Here is a 16,796-nt window from a genome sequence, read left to right as displayed (position 1 = left end):
CACCGTGCAAGGAAAACCTCAGGCTACACTTTGTGGAGACCCTAGACGGACCTCCCAACATGGGAATCCTCACGGGTCAGTTCGGGACTGCCCATGTAGAAGACCAAAATCTCCAGAACGCTAGGGCCTCAGGTGATGGCGGTGGATGGCGTACTGTTACCTGGGGTAAGTGATTGGCGCTAATCCCACTTCACAATTAAGCATAATTTATTGTATCAGGTAGTAAAGCATAATGGTGAGATCAAAGACTTGTTACTCATACCCAGCCAGTATGTTAGGACTGTGTTGCAGCTTGCCCACACCCACCTGCTTGGGGCACACCTGGGGTGGAGAAAACCAGGGAGCGGATCGGGAACCGGTTCCACTGGCCCGGAGTCAAGCGCACCATGGAGGACTACTGCCGTAGTTGCCCGGAGTGCCGGATCACAGCTCCGAGGGTGTGGTATTGAAACCCTTTGGTTCCCTTGCCCATTATAGGAGTGCCATTCGAGCGGGTGGAAATGGATCTGGTGGGTCCGTTGGTGAAGACCGCGACGGGACACCAATACATCCTGGTAATCATGGATTACGCCACCCGGTATCCTGAGGCAATCCGTTACGCACGGCGGCATCCAAAGGTATCGCACGGGAGCTCTTCCATTTATTCAGCCGGGTGGAGATTCCGCGGGAAATCCTGACGGACCAGGGTATCGCGTTCATGTCTTGTGTGATGAAGGATGTCTGCAATCTGTTACGAATCAAACAGGTGAGAACCAGTGTGTACCATCCACAAACCGACGGGCTGGTGGAACGCTTCAATAAGACCCTGAAACAGATGCTGAAGAAGGTCATCGAGAGAGACGGGAGGAACTGGGACGAGCTGTTGCCCCACCTGATAATTTCAGTGTGCGAGGTACCCCAAGCATCCACGGGGTTCTCCCCCTTTGAGCTCCTGTATGGCCGTCGGCCCCGAGGGCTGCTGGACCTAGCCAAGGAGGTCTGGGGAGAGCAGCCAACCCCCCCCCCCCCCCCCTTCACAGCGTAGTAAAACATGTGGAGGATATGAGGGAGGGAGAGGATGACGGTGATTTGGCCAGTGGTGAGGGAGCACATGGCGCAACGTGCCCAGGAGCGTGTCTACAACCGGGGGGCCCAACCACGAGAGTTCCAACCTGGTGAGACGGTCTTTGTGCTGATCCCTACCACGGAGAGTTAATTCCTGGCTATGTGGCATGGGCCCTACGACATCGTTGAGTGGGTAGGCGACGTCAACTATAAGGTCCGCCAACTGGGGCGGAAAAACCCCTCCAGCTTTGCCATGTGCATTTACTGAAGAAAAGGCATGGACGCGAGGCGCTGTGCGTAACGTGGACCCGGCCACAGCAAGGCCCGCCCTCGGTTGAAGTTGCAATGGGGGAAGATCTCAGCCCGACCCAACGACAGGAGCTCAGAGTTGGTCCAGTGAAATTCGGCCGTGTTCTCCGAGGTGCCGGGGCGCACGGACCTCGTGGAACATCAGATCCATTCTCGGGAGGGGAAATGTGAAACCCCAAGAAAGAAAATCGCTGCCAATAGGGGATGGCCGGTCCCCTGAACCAAGAGGCAGGTAAAGTCATTCCTGGGGTTAGCAGGCTACTACAGTAGATTTGTACCTAACTTTGCCGCAATAGCTTCTCCCCTGACAGATTTAACAAAGGCAGGACTACCCCAGACGGTGTGATGGACGGAGGACACAGAGGCGGCGTTCCAGGCCCTGAAGGATGCGCTATGTTCGCACCCGGTACTCGTCACACCGGACTTCTCAAAAAACCTCCTGGTCCAGACAGACGCGTCTGACACCGGGATAGGGGCCTTTTTGTCCCAAGAGCAGGAAGGCGAGGAGCACCCCATGTATGTCAGCAGGAAGCTCCTCCCGAGGGAGAAGAAATACTGAATTATCGAGAAGGAGTGCCTCGCCGTGAAGTGGGCCCTCGACACCCTCAAGTATTACCTCCTCGGGAGGAAGTTCACCTTGATTACTGACCATGCCCCTCTCGTGTGGATGGCACGAGGTAAGGACACGAATGACCGTGTCACCCGCTGAATCCTGTCCTTACAGCGATTCTCTCTGTCATCCACAGGTTGGGGGCCCAGCACGGCAATGCGGACGCCCTATCCAGGAGGGATGCAAACCTAGCCCTGAGCATGCCTCCCTCCCAGTCAGGGCTAAGGGGGGGGGGATCCCAGGAGGTCTACCCCGGGGGATGGTAATAGAGGAGGTACGTGAGGCGATGTTGGCTCCCTCTGCTGGGAATACGGGAGCTGGGCACCCTGACACGGACAGCTCAGTGGAGGTAATTAGAGGAAAGTGCCAACCAGCTGTGGAGGCTAAATAAAAGGAGCACGATAGCGCACCGCGGGAGGGAGACGGACACCGGTTTAGAGAGAGAAGGAAGACAGAGAAAGTTATTTCTTTGATATATTTATTTTCTGTCTTAAGTAAAGTTGTTTTTCTGACTAACGCCTCCCTGTCTCTGTGTCAATCTCTGCACGCTCAACCCAACACCCCATGGTTTACCACACTAGGCTATTTAGCAAATATGGGATTGGCTTACATTTTTGTTGTTTTGTTTCTGTAGGGTATTTTATAAACTAGACTACAGCATACTCATGTTTGAATTGGAGTTGAAAACAATGCAATACATTTAATACACAACTTAAAGGAACCATATACTGTATTTAGACATGGAGTACGTTTTGATTGGGCAGTGAGGGGTCAAGCCCTTATGTGCCACCGCCAGCTAGTGCACCCATAATTCCCGCTGTGAAAATAGCAAAAATATTTCTGACACACCGCCTGACCTATGGCACTACTGCCAGTGCTAAGATTTACCATTGCGTTCTTTAAAAAAAAGTTTTTTAAATAAATAAAGCCCTGAGTGTCTTAGCATCCCTGTGGGGGAATTGCCCAATGTTAATGCTAGCTAATTCGCTAGGGTGTTTGTGTGTGTGCCCTTGCTAACCATCATCCGTAACTGTACATCAACAAGCCTGGCGAGGCTTTGTCAATCACGGTTAAGCTCTGCTCTACTCGCTCCCTCCTTCTCTCCCCCACGGCTCAGTTGCAGGAATACCCGTAATTGACCCTCGTTATGGAGAAACGGCATCGTGAAACAGGCCCTAATGAGCTGATTCCTGTTGGCTACTTTTTTGTGTGTTTTTTTTTTTTCTCTGGGGGGACTTTTCATTAGTGAGCTTTTGATTGACAGCTACTGTGGCTCCTGAGCGTGTGTGCGGGTGGGTGCCCGTGTGTTTTTCCTGATTGTTCCACGACAGACCTGATACTATTCCGACACACAGTAGATCACCTCCATTGTAATTCCATTAAAATCCGCAGCACTAATTTCTGACAGTTTTACAATGATCCTTTCTCTCCATAACAGGCTTGACCACTGAAGCCTGGTTATTATGGGCTGTTTGAGCTGCATGGTAATCTGTAAGGACCGACGCTGGAGTAGAGAAGCAGGTACGGGGAGTCAAACATTTAATCGGAACAGACATGGAACAAGACAGGAACAGCGTCAGCACACGGCTACACAAGAACATATGACAATCAATGCTGAAGCAGGAAACAGTGAGGGGGAACAGACAGATATAGGGGAGGTAATGACAGAGGTGATTGAGTCCAATAATCGCTTATTTGTGTGATGGGGGGGAAGGCAGGTGTCTGTAATGATGGAGAGCCTGGTGCCCTCAGAGAGAGAGACCTTCTCAGAACAGTGTAAACAGCATGGCACCGTTCATATTTTAAGAAATGGCACCAGAGATGTCGTGGCGTGGAGACATATTTTCCACCCAGCATTGCCTGAATCTAAAAAAGAGTCTCCTCATACAGGGCAAGGCTGTTGGCTGGCTGTAACATGCTCTTGAGACCTTTTTCCTCTGTCTTCACTATGACTATGAAAGAGGGTGTTTGCAAATGAAGCCTGCCGTGTGTGGGGGGGGCATCTCTGCCTGTGTGTGTGCTAATGTGTGTCTGTGACATTGCAGGGAGTTTGGCCGCTGGAAAGTGAACAGCCTGGCTCTGGAGAGACAGGACAACAATGGTCTGGCCCTGCCCCTGGACCCCGAGTTCCTCCAGACCATCAGGCACCTGGGCAGACGGCCCAGCCTCAGCTCCATTACAGACAGCATCATCAGGAAGTACGGAACACACTTCCTGCTCTCAGCCACCCTGGGGGGTAAGAATAATATTTATTTATTGGTGTAATGATTGGAAGACCTTTTTCTTTTAACCCAAACCTCTGTATGCTGCTGATGCTCAGCTTCAGAAACGCAAACAGTAAATTCTCTCTTTGCTGTAAAGGTGTCATATTGAATGTGTTGTTCTATTCCCCAGCCCAGTACTCAGTGCATATTCTGCTCCACTCTGTGTGTTTAGGGGAGGAGTCATTAATGATCTTTGTGGACAAGCGGGGGTTGAGTAGAACGGTGGAGACAAGAGAGGCCAACGGTACAGCCGTGACTCTAGAGGCCCTGCACCAACTGGCTGCCTCTTACTTCATCGACAGAGAGAGCACCCTGCGCAAGCTGCACCACATCCAGATAGCATCCACAGCCATTAAGGTAAACCTACAAGCTGCACCACATCCAGATAGCATCCACAGCCATTAAGGTAAACCTACAAGCTGCACCACATCCAGATAGCATCCACAGCCATTAAGGTAAACCTACAAGCTGCACCACATCCAGATAGCATCCACAGCCATTAAGGTAAACCTACAAGCTGCACCACATCCAGATAGCATCCACAGCCATTAAGGTAAACCTACAAGCTGCACCACATCCAGATAGCATCCACAGCCATTAAGGTAAACCTACAAGCTGCACCACATCCAGATTGCATCCATGCCCCCCCCACACACACACACACACACACATTCATTCCCAGATCCCTCTAGCTGGGTCCATTAATCACTGTGTCAGTCATTATTACCGAGTAATGAGTGTGATCGGCTGAGTTTGCCCTTTGCACAGCAGGACATGTTTGTCAGACTCCGTATTCAGAGTGATTCGTTTCCATGTGAGCCTGTGATTTGTTTACATGTACCTGTGGCAATGAAAGGATTATCATTGAGGAATTTCCCATGCATAGACACCTTGTATGAGAGCAGTGTTTCACCAGCTGGTGAGCCACTGGCGTCGAATTAACATTTCTTTAAGAGTGATGGTTTAAAACTGGACTGCTAGACTGTTTTGTACATCTTGAGGTTTGGGGAACCACTTCTAAAGAATGTGGGGGAGGGGAGAAGGTGTGTGCTAAAATACATGTGACAGTCATACCTGACACAATTGTACAGTTCAACATTGATTTTGAACATTATCTAAGATGATGTAGAGTTATAAACTCACTTGTAGTTTGAAAGCATCCATCCGTTTATCATTGACTTTTCCCAGTGCTATCCCATCTTTGGCCACCACAGACAGATAAGGCCATATATTCCTTAAAGTGAATTGGCAACGGGACACATCATGGCTTTGTTGGCAGCGTCCTCGTGGACAAAGTGCTGCTAAAATCATCTGATTGAGATGAATGGAGCAGAAGTCCTCTGAGGTGCATTTGTTTAGGAGGCAGTTTCAGGTGACTGATGTGAAATATTCACAGCATCAGCTGCCTTTAATTCAGGCCATGGATTTTTACCTCGTCAAGATGAAGACGGATGGCAAAACAAAAGCATCTCTTAGAAAGAGGGCACCGGACAACGGCTTTAAGAGAACAGATTTCAGGAGGAGAAAAGCCTGTTGTCCTGGTATAATGTAGGAGCTATAGCTATAACACTTCTGGTGAAAAATAAAGGGAAAGGAAAAATGAAAAAGATAAAGAGGGGAGGCGAAGGGAAGGGGTGCCTCTACAATTACACATCAGAGTGATGAATCCTCGGTTCTATTTCAACAATTTCTTAGAGAGCTTGCCCCATTTGTCAGCCATTTTGGGTATGAGTTAAGGTGTCACGCTAATGAATAGAAGACGTATGAAGAATACTGGGGTTCCGCCATCTGTAATAATCGGTGCTTTAACCTACCAGCGAGCAAGAAACACTGACAGGAGACACTAACAGTGCTGGGTGGACATAAATCAATTGGTTATAGTTTGATTTACAACCCAGGTCCGTTTCTACTAAGGTTTATTACAATTAGCCTGAAAAACAACTAGCCATCGATGGGGAGAGGACAGAGGAGTGTTTTTGACCCAATTTGCTGCCTTGCTACTGCAGTGTTTAGTCATTCATGTCCTCTTATGGTTCATTTGTAGGAGAATAAAGATCATTTGTGAGGCTGAGCTTTGGAAATCAAGGAAATCTAGGGAGAAATTATGGTTGCAGTTGTTCACGATGTAGAACAGATTTGATATGGATAAATAAAAAATAAAAACACTTTTATTCCTTGTGTATCAATGAATTATTAATTTCATACGGATTTTGTCATCTTCGTTATTATATTGTTGTGTCCTCTTTAACATTTTGCCATGTCCTCCCCCTCAAGAAAAAGACACCCTCAGATGTAAAAACAATAGGAAGTTTGTTATTTTCTATCAAGGACTTATATACTCTGGGAGAACTTTACAAATTAGATAAAGGTATGTGCTGCAGTTGGCTTCGCTTACCCTTTAACCTCTGTCTGGGTCATCGTCAGTCAAGCTACTAATATGCAAGTTGTGAGTAATCTTAACCTTTTGCCAGCTCTGTTTCCTCTCTCTGCAACATTGTTTGCCAAGAGCACCAGAATGATTAAGCTCTGAGAGAAGGGAAGAGGGATGATAATTTGTTCCAAATCAAAAGGAGTCTCTCTCAGCCCCGTCCAAGTTGGAAAACAGACTCCCATCTAAAAAAAAACAGCATATTATAGTTTCCCTTGCCACAGTATTAACTCCTACTTTCTTCTCTTAATGGTCCCCTGCGGATTTCAATGAGCCTCCATTTATTTAGGGGGCACAAATATAATCTCATGCTAGTTTATTTTTTCTCTCTTCAAGTCGATAAGCTGATCCCCAGCTCTGGTTGACATCGTAGTGTAAGCCAGTGCAACAAAGTGGTTTTAAAACATCTTGCCGGAATCGTCAAAGAATGTCTAAACACGCGTAAACACATCTAGGATGCAAATGGGAATATGCTGCATCGACTAAGGCTATGCCTAGTGATTAAAAACAGGACGATTCTCTGTGGTGCCGTGAAAAAAGCAATTTCCAAAGAAGTGCCGGTCCCAAACATTAATGCCATTCCATACTTTTTTAACAGGTTGGTGTATAGGCCTCTTAATACCCCTTATTATTTAAATATCTGACATCTGGGGCTCACTTACTGGCATTTTATGTATTATATTCTGCTTTTGTGGAATTACTCATAGGTGGAATTAACAGAAGGCATGATCTTCACCAGTTTCCATGCCTCTGCCTTAGTGGTATCATGATAATATTAATAATGCTTGCATTTAGAAAATAATTGAGCTTCCTCGTCATTTGAGGCATTGCATATAAAAGTATACAAGGGTTGTTACTGCATTGCTTTGGAGCACTTGTGATATGCTTATATTTTCATTCTCGCTTAAAACCATTATCTATTCCCAAACACTAGCAAGACCTTTAAACAATTCCCCAGGGGCAGATTCTTTGGCTGAGGCAGGACAGGGGACTCTGGTCTCTGCGTTAATCAGAAGAAGCATCCATACTGTGAGTGCTGTTCCCTTATATCAAGTCTCATGTGGCTCAGTTTGGTAGATTACTGCGCTTCCAACGCCAGGGTTGTGGGTTTGATTCCCACTAGGGACCAGTACGAAGTTTTAAAAAATGATGCACTCCCTACTGTTACTCGGTTTGGATAAGAGTGTCTGCTGAATTACTTGTAAATGTAGAATATGATGATGCATACCAGACACGTCTCCATCACATAACCAAGCAACACATTCCTATTCCAGGAAAGCCTTTAAGAGCAATCGCCAGACCCATTAAATGCAGCTGTTAGAATTTCTGATAGTCAGCACTCGATTATGGCATATTAATACAACCCCCGCTCGCTCTCTCCACCTCATTTACATTTTTTTATTCACCAAAGTCCCCATAAGTTACTGAACATACTTTTATACAAACAACTGTTAAGAGTTTTTTTCTCTTTTTTTTCTAAATCCATTTCTTATAGAAAGGACTAAGTGTGCATATGCTCGGCTTCACTTGGTCCTTGTTGCAGATGGTCTCATTGCTATGCATAGAAAATCCAGATTTAAATTAAAACATTTCCCTTTAAGTTGGACATCTGTCTGTTAGAAATTTATCTGCCCATCCCTCTAGACATTTTGCGGATTTTAATTATTTGCGTCGAAGCATCAATAAAAAAAATAATGGAAATGCCGTCGATAGGCCTGCTGAAGTTGAGGTTTTCATTCTCTCTTTCTCAACCCTCTTCCCCCCCCCCTCTCCATTTCAAAGTAACTCAAAACTCAATGTTAAATGAAAAATAATATTTTGTGATTATCATATAATGAATCACTGCTGCTTATGTAATTAAGGTTGGTTATGGTTCTGGTGTCTTAATGTTTTCAATGCATACCTTTTTGATACAGTTCAGTTTCTGTTATTCTTTTTCTTTCTTGTGTCTCGCCCTTCCCTCTGTTTTCACAGTGACCTTAAAGTAGGTGTCAAAGAAAGCCAACTTTTCTGCCCACAGAGCGAAAGGAAAGTGTCCCCTTTCTTCTGAATGTAGAACCATAGTTCCTCATTGATCTACACTGGTGATATGGTTACTTTTATTGGCCCTTTGGGAAAATATTAAAAGAAGGAGCCACTGTGGCGTTAGGGGAGAATAACGTGCAAGTGACGAGGAGGGAGATGGATAGGCCCGCAGGCTGCCAGACTTGGAATGGTGGCAGAGAAACCTTGATATATGGGAGCTTTAAATCATCCTTTTGTCAAGGATGATTGAGCTGTGATTGTGAACGATCTAACCGCTCACCCAGAGGAGAAGAGATCCAGTGTCTTTCTCATTTGTCAGCGTGAATCTAGTGATATGTCTGCCAGGCTTGCATGTAACTGCATCTTTCAAGACTTAAAGCATAATTGGAAGGTGCCACCGAAAATAATTCTTCATACGTAGTTCTTTCTTTAACTTTTTTGCATACTCCACATTCTTCTCTCCCTTGTGTCAGATTACAGTGGTTTTTGGTTGCATTGCTACTGTATGTCATCATCGCTTTCTCTGAGTAGACAAGAAACCACCTCTCACCCTTAAGCTTCATGTACTATACTTTTTTGATATAACAATGTGGCTTCTGAACAGAGAATTATCATCTAACAGACTATACTGAATAGTGGATATGTCTAAATGCACAACCTTGGTGTTGCATCATACACCAAACAACTGAACTACTGTACTACTACTTGTAATGTTTGTTGATGTGAACATTTAAACGTGTCTCAATAAGGTGTAAAATATTTAGTCCTGTGGAAGTACAGATGGTAGGAACTGAGTGAGCATACAATTGTTGTTGTTGATCTCATTCCACATGACATTCAGCTCTGCATCCCTACATTTCTTATGACTTTAGTGGCTCTCTTACAGTGTAGTGGAGTATTGCCATGTGCCTCTGTCTTTCCCGTTAGGTGACCGAAACCAGGACGGGCCCTCTTGGATGCAGTAACTATGACAACCTGGACTCAGTCAGCTCTGTTCTGGTTCAGAGCCCTGAAAACAAGATTAATCTGCAAGGTCGGCCATCCATAATTGAACCCACCCAGACATTCTGATGGAATTGTCACAGTTTATATTCTCTGCCAAACGTTAGACAAGAGGCACCAGAGTGTCAGAAGGAATTTAGCTTCAATTCGTCTTTGTCTGTCATTGGAAACCGAACCTCTGGATTCCTAAGTGGATCACGGGGATTTGTAGACATGTATGAACAAACCAGTGGAAATGTATCTATAAAGTGACAAGAAAATACCTCTTCTGTCCTATATTAACTTACAGTAGAAAGTCTATAGTTAATACAGTATTTGAGTCTAGTTTACATTATTACAGTAATTTGTCTTGTAGTTTAGCCAGTGTTGTCATATATAAACTGTACCATGTCCTCTCCCCCAGGTCTCCAGGCCATCCTACCAGAGTACCTGAGGGTCAGGTTTGTCCAGGCTGCTCTGAGCTACATCGGCTGTAACGAGGAGGGTCAGTTTGTGTGCCGAGACAATGACTGTTGGTGCCGCTGCAGCCCAGGCTTCCCCCAGTGTAACTGCCCCGACGTGGACCTGAGGGCCATGGAGGCCAGCCTACTGCACATCAGAGACACCTGGAACATGGCCAACCAGGACTTTGAGGAGTCGGGTATGGGAGTATGACATTGACGATACACTCACAAAGGCGTATATAGAGAATTTGTAACATTCAATATACTTGCACAAATGTACTGCAACTGTATGTCAAATAAAATAAAATTGTATTTATCACATGCGCCGAATAAAACCTTACCGTCAAATGCTTATTACAAGCCCTTAACCAACAATGCAGGTCAAGAAATAGAGTTAATTTTATTTTAAAAAATCTTTTCTTAAGTAAAAAAAATTTAAGTTACACAATAAAATTATAATAATAAGGATATATACAGGGAGTTCCGATACGGAGTCAATGTGCGGGGTACAGGTTAGTTGAGGTAATTTGTACATGTAAAGTGACTATGTATAGATAATAAACAACGAGTAGCAGCAGTGTAAAAACAAAGGGGTGGATTAGGGGTAGAAGCTGTTAAGGAACCTTTTAGACTTGGCGCTCTGGTACCGCTTGTCATGCGGTAGCAGAGAGAACAGTCTATGACTTGGGTGACTGGAGTCTTTGATAGTTTTTTGGGACTTCATCTGACACCGCCTAGTGTATATATAGGTCCTGGATGACAGGAAGCTTGGCCCCAGTGACGTACACGGCAGGAGGCACTACCCTCTGTAGCACCTTACGGTCAGATGCCGAGCAGTTTCCATACCAGGCGGTGATGCAACCGTACAGGATGCTCTCGATGGTGCAGCTGTAGAACGTTTTGAGGGTCTGTGGACCAATGCTAAATCTTTTCAGTCTCCTGGTATATGCCACAGAACCTTACACAATACGGAAATCAGTGTGACGTCTGCTGTCTATGGGTTCACATGTATATTTAAAGGCTGAATTATTCATATTAAATGTCAGGCCACATTTGAGAAGTCTGTAAACACATACAGTAACTCCAGAAAGTATTTACGCCCCTAGACTTGTTCCATATTTTGTTGTTACAGCCTGAATCTAAAATTGATTAAATAGAAATTTGCTGACACTGGCCTAAACACAATACCCCATAATGTCAAAGTACAAATTAATAAAAACGAGTGAATAAGTATTCAACCAATTTGTTATGGCACGCCTAAATATGTTCAGGAGTAAACATTTGCTTAACAAGTCAAATAATAAGTTCAATGAACTCTGTGTGCAATAATAGTGTTTAACATGATTTTTGAAAACCTCAACTCTGTTCCCCACACATACAATTATCTGTAAGGTCCCTCAGTCGAGCAGTGAATTTCAAACACAGAATTAACCACAAAGACCATGGAGGTTTCCCAAATCCTCGCCAAGAAGGGCAGACATGGAATATCCCTTTGAGCATGGTGCTTTTCTACACCCAATCACTACAAAGATACAGGCGTCCTTCCTAACTCCGTAGCCGGAGAGGAAGGAAACTGCTCTCCGGATTTCACGAGGCCAATGGTGACTTTAAAACAGTTAGAGGGTGATTAATGGCTGTGATCGGAGAAAACTAAGGATGGATCAACAACATTGTAGTTACTCCACAATACTAACCTAATTGACAGAGTGAAAAGGAAGCCTCTACAGAATAAAAATATTCCAAAACATGCATCCTGTTTGCAATAAGGCAGTAAAGTAAAATGGCAAAACATTTGGAAAAATAAATTAACTTTATGTCCTGAATACCAAGTGTTCTGTTTGGGGCAAATCCAACACATCACTGAGTACCACTCTTCATATTTTAAAGCATGGTGGTATCATGTTATGGATATGCTTGTCATCGGCAAGGACTAGGGAGTTTTTTTAGGATAAAAATAAACAGAATAGCTAAGCACAATCCTAGAGGAAAACCTGGTTGTCTGTTTTCTAACAGACACTGGGAGACAAATTCACGTTTCAGCATGACATTATCCAAAACACAAGGCCAAATATACACGAGTTGCTTCCCAAGACAACATTGAATGTTCCTGAGTGGCCTGGTTCCATTTTTTTACTTTAATTTGCTTGAAAATATATGGCTAGACTTGAAAATGGCTGTCTAGCAATGATAAACAACCAACTTGACAGAACTTGAAGAATTATTTTAAAGAATAATGTGCAAATATTGTACAATCCAGGTGTGGAAAGCTCGTAGAGCCTTACCCAGAAAGACTCCGTCTTTCACAGCCGTAACCGCTGGTGATTTTAACATGTACTGTATTGACTCAGGGTTGTGAACACTTATGTATATGAAATATTTATAAAATAATAATTTGAAAACATGTTTTCACCTTGTCATTATAGGGTATTGTGTGTCGATGGGTGAGGAAAAAGTTATATTTAATCCATTTAGAATTCAGGCTGTAATAAAACATAATGTGGAATAAGTCAAGGGGTATGAATACTTTCTGAAGGCACTGTATGTTTAATTCACATGGCCCATGTGAGGGACTAAACCCACAACCTTGATGTTGGCAGCATTATAGTTTAACTGTCTGAGCCAGTTGGACCAATTATACCATCCACACCATCTGCCCTACTGCATTGTTGATGTGAGTTGTTTAATTTGCCGTGGTTCAGTACCTGTAGTTCTGCAGTGGTTCGCCGCAGAGCTGTGGGAAGGCATTAAGAGAGAAGCATTGTTACCTAGCTGTTTTCAGCCTCTGACAAGATAATAATGGTGGGAAGAGGCCTGGCTTTCAGGGATGAGGTGTCATTCTCGTGGCAGTGAAACAGCGCTCTAGTCTTGGCATGAACAGACTTTTGTGTGTGTGTGTGTCCCGGGAATGGTGCCAGCCTAAGCAGGTTTACTCAGGGTGCAATGGAGCACACTAATTCATTTGAATGCAGCAGCTGGAGGCTGATTTAAAACATGTAAACATCCTTTACCGAGCACATCATGGAATCTAATGGCCGTAAAGACACTACTACGTTTACTTCTAATTGCAATCTGAGATCTCTCTATCCTAATATAGCGATGGTTTATCAAAAATTCCATTGTGTTAGTTATTTTTTAGAAGTTATTCATTTCACAGCAGTACATATTACACCATGGCTAATCACTTTGAGAGCGAATTACTATTGTAATCTGAGATAATCAACATCACTGTTAATTGTAAATATCACTGTCACTTTCTCATTACAGATTAGTTAGAATTGAATTCTGAAAAATCTATTCAATCATGAAAGCATATATCGATTGCTCTGAAAATAGATTTTTGTTCATTCCTGCGATGCCCCCTTTCACTCGTTAAGCCTAACACTTACCATGAAGCAAAGTAATATTTTTTGCTGCTTTTCTATCTGTTCGGCTGTTGTGCCTCTGCACACAGAGCCATGAGCTTGCTTTGCCAGGAGCTGGCTGGGTTCTTGGTGTTTCAAACAGAGACACAGACCTACATTTAGTTCTGCCTCTTTCTATTAGCAAATGCATCACTTCCATTTTCCCCCACCGCGGCCCGGCAAACCAAGTCCCATGTGCTCTCTCTAAAGTGATCCCTTAATGCCGTCTGACTTTATCAGACAAAATGAACAGTATCATATAAATAAATAAGCGGACTAGAACGACAAGAGGGCATTAAACCTCTCCACACCTGTCTGCCTTTCAGAGGAGTTCCAGAACTTTTTGCGGAGACTCCCGACGTTCTACGCCCTCAACACATCTGCCATCCAGTACTTCTGGAAGATGGAGCCGGCCATCCACCAACGCTACAGACAGCTGGAGCTCAGCAGCAGACAGCTCATAGCCAAATCCCGACGAATCGTCAACAAACTCTTCACCCTCAGCAAGAGGTGTCGGACACAGCCGAAAGTCATTGTGCTGAGAGAGAGGTGAGACTGTATTATGATAAACATTCCCTGTGAAGTTTAGCTGCCTTGTAAAGTACCAGTCAAAAGTTTGGACACCTACAGTACTTGTTCCAGGGTTTTCTTTATTTTTACTATTTTCTACATTGTAGAATAATCAAATCAACTTTATTTGTCACATGCGCAGAATACAACAAGTGCAGACCTTACCGTGAAATGCTTTCTTTCAAGGCCTTAACCAGCAGTGCAGTTCAAGAAGAGTTAAGACAATATTTACCAAATAAATGTAAATAAAACATTTTATAGTCCGGTGGCCATTTGATTAATTGTTCAGCAGTCTTGGGGCTTGGGGGTAGAAGCTGTTGAGGAGCCTTTTTGTCCTAGACTTGGCGGTCCGGTACCGCTTGCCGTGCGGTAGCAGAGAAAACAGTTTATGATTTGGGTGACTGGAGTCTGACAATTTTATGGGCTTTCCTCTGACACGGCCTATTATATAGGTCCTGGATTGCAGGAAGCTTGGCCCGAGTGATGTACTGGGCCGTACGCACTACCCTCTGTAGCGCTTTACGGTCAGATGCCGAGCAGCTGCCATACCAGGCGGTGATGCAACCGGGCAAGATGCTCTTGATGGTGCAGCTGTAGAACTTTGCGGATCTGGGGACCCATGCCAAGTCTTTTCAGTCTTCTGAGGGGGAAAAGGTTTTGTCGTGCCCTCTTCATGAGTGTCTTGGTGTGTTTGGACCAAGATAGTTTGTTGGTGATGTGGACACCAAGGAACTTGAAGCTCTCGACCCTCTCCACTACAGCCCCATTGATGTTAATGGGGGCTGGTCTGGCCCGCCTTTTCCTGTAGTCCACGACCAGCTCCTTATTCTTGCTCACATTGAGGGAGAGGTTGTTGTCCTGGCACCACACTGCCAGTTCTCTGACCTACTCCCTATAGGCTGTCTCATCGTTGTCGGTGTCAGCAGGGAGTACAGGGAGTACGTGGGTGAACAGGGAGTACAGGTGGGAACTGAGTACACACCCATGAGGGGCTCCAGTGTTGATGATCAGCATGGCAGACGTGTTGTTGCCTCCTCTTACCACCTGGGGGCAGCCCATCAGGAAGTCCAGGATCCAGTGACTGCACTTGAAGACATCTGGTATCATATAAAATATATTTTATATTTGAGATTCTTCAAAGTAGCCACCCTTTGCCTTGATTACAGCTTTGCATACTCACTTGGCATTCTCTCAACCAGCTTCATGAGGTAGTCACCTGGAATGCATTTAAATTAACAGGTGTGCCTTGTTAAAAGTTACTTTGTGGAATTTCTTTCCTTCTTAATGCGTTTGAGCCAATCAGTTGTGTTGTGACAAGGTCGGGGTGGTATACAGAAGATAGTTTTCACCAAATAGGGCTAAGTCCATATTATGGCAAGAACAGCTCAAATAAGCAAAGAGAAATTACACTCCATAATTTATTTAAGACATGAAGGTCAGTCAATCTGGAAAATGTCAAGAACTTTGAACGTTTCTTCAAGTGCAGTCACAAAAACCGTCAAGCGCTATGATAAAACTGGCTCTCATGAGGACCGCCGTAAAGGAAGACCCAGAGTTACCTCTGCTGCAGAGGATAAATTCATTAGAGTTAACTGCACCTCAGATTGCAGCCCAAATAAATGCTTCACAGAGCTGAAGTAACAGACACATCTCAAAATGAACTGTTCAGAGGAGACTGCAAGAATCAAAACTTCATGGTTGAATTGCTGCGAAGAAACCACTACTAAAGGACACCAATAAGAAGAGACTCGCTTGGGCCAAAGAACACAAGCAATGGTCATTAGACCGGTGGAAATCTGTCCTTTGGTCTGAGTGCTATTTTGACATTTTTGGTTCCAACCAACCTGTCTTTGTGAGATGCAGAGTAGGTCAACGGATGATCTCTGCATGCGTGGTTTCCACCGTGAAGCATGGAGGAGGAGATGTGATCGAGTGGGGGTGCTTTGCTGGTGACACTGTCAGTGATTTATTTAGAATTCAAGGCACACTTAACCAGCATGGCTACCACAGCATTCTGCAGCGATACGCCATCCCATCAGGTTTGTGCTTAGTGGGACTATCATTTGTTTTTCAACAGGACAATGACCCAACACACCTCCAGACTGTGTAATTGCTATTTGATCAAGAAAGAGAGTGATGGAGTGCTGCATCCGATGACCTGGCCTTCACAATCACCCGACCTCAACCCAATTGAGATGGTTTGGGATGAGTTGGACAGCAGAGTGAAGGAAAAGCAGTCAACACCTGCTTAGCATACAGTGGGGAGAACAAGTATTTGATACACTGCCGATTTTGCAGGTTTTCCTACTTACAAAGCATGTAGAGGTCTGTAATTTTTATCATAGGTACACTTCAACTATGAGAGACGGAATCTAAAACAAAAACCCAGAAAATCACATTGTATGATTTTTAAGTAATTAATTTGCATTTTATTGCATGACATAAGTATTTGATACATCAGAAAAGCAGAACTTAATATTTGGTACAGAAACCTTTGTTTGCAATTACAGAGATCATACGTTTCCTGTAGTTCTTGACTAGGTTTGCACACACTGCAGCAGGGATTTTGGCCCACTCCTCCCTACAGATCTTCTCCAGATCCTTCAGGTTTCGGGGCTGTCGCTGGGCAATACGGAGTTTCAGCTCCCTCCAAAGATTTTCTATTGGGTTCAGGTCTGGAGACTGGCTAGGCCACTCCAG

At 44.5% G+C, this 16,796-nt stretch overlaps 1 protein-coding gene across 2 annotated transcripts in view; it reads left to right on the top strand.

The window, feature by feature from the left end:
- Positions 1-16,796, top strand: part of LOC139541348 (BMP/retinoic acid-inducible neural-specific protein 3-like) — a 57,475-nt gene that overhangs the window by 27,242 nt on the left and 13,437 nt on the right. For both annotated transcript variants that reach the window (XM_071345907.1, XM_071345906.1), the window contains exons 3-7: positions 4,009-4,199; positions 4,400-4,584; positions 9,608-9,713; positions 10,086-10,322; positions 13,853-14,075. In XM_071345907.1, the coding sequence (XP_071202008.1) occupies positions 4,009-4,199; positions 4,400-4,584; positions 9,608-9,713; positions 10,086-10,322; positions 13,853-14,075 (942 nt within the window). The remainder of the gene's footprint in view (positions 1-4,008; positions 4,200-4,399; positions 4,585-9,607; positions 9,714-10,085; positions 10,323-13,852; positions 14,076-16,796) is intronic.

Source organism: Salvelinus alpinus, chromosome 16 (assembly GCF_045679555.1).
Source record: "Salvelinus alpinus chromosome 16, SLU_Salpinus.1, whole genome shotgun sequence".
Classification (NCBI taxonomy): Eukaryota; Metazoa; Chordata; class Actinopteri; order Salmoniformes; family Salmonidae; genus Salvelinus; species Salvelinus alpinus.
Note: the sequence above shows the minus strand (reverse complement) of the source record. Positions and strands in the feature narration are given on the sequence as shown.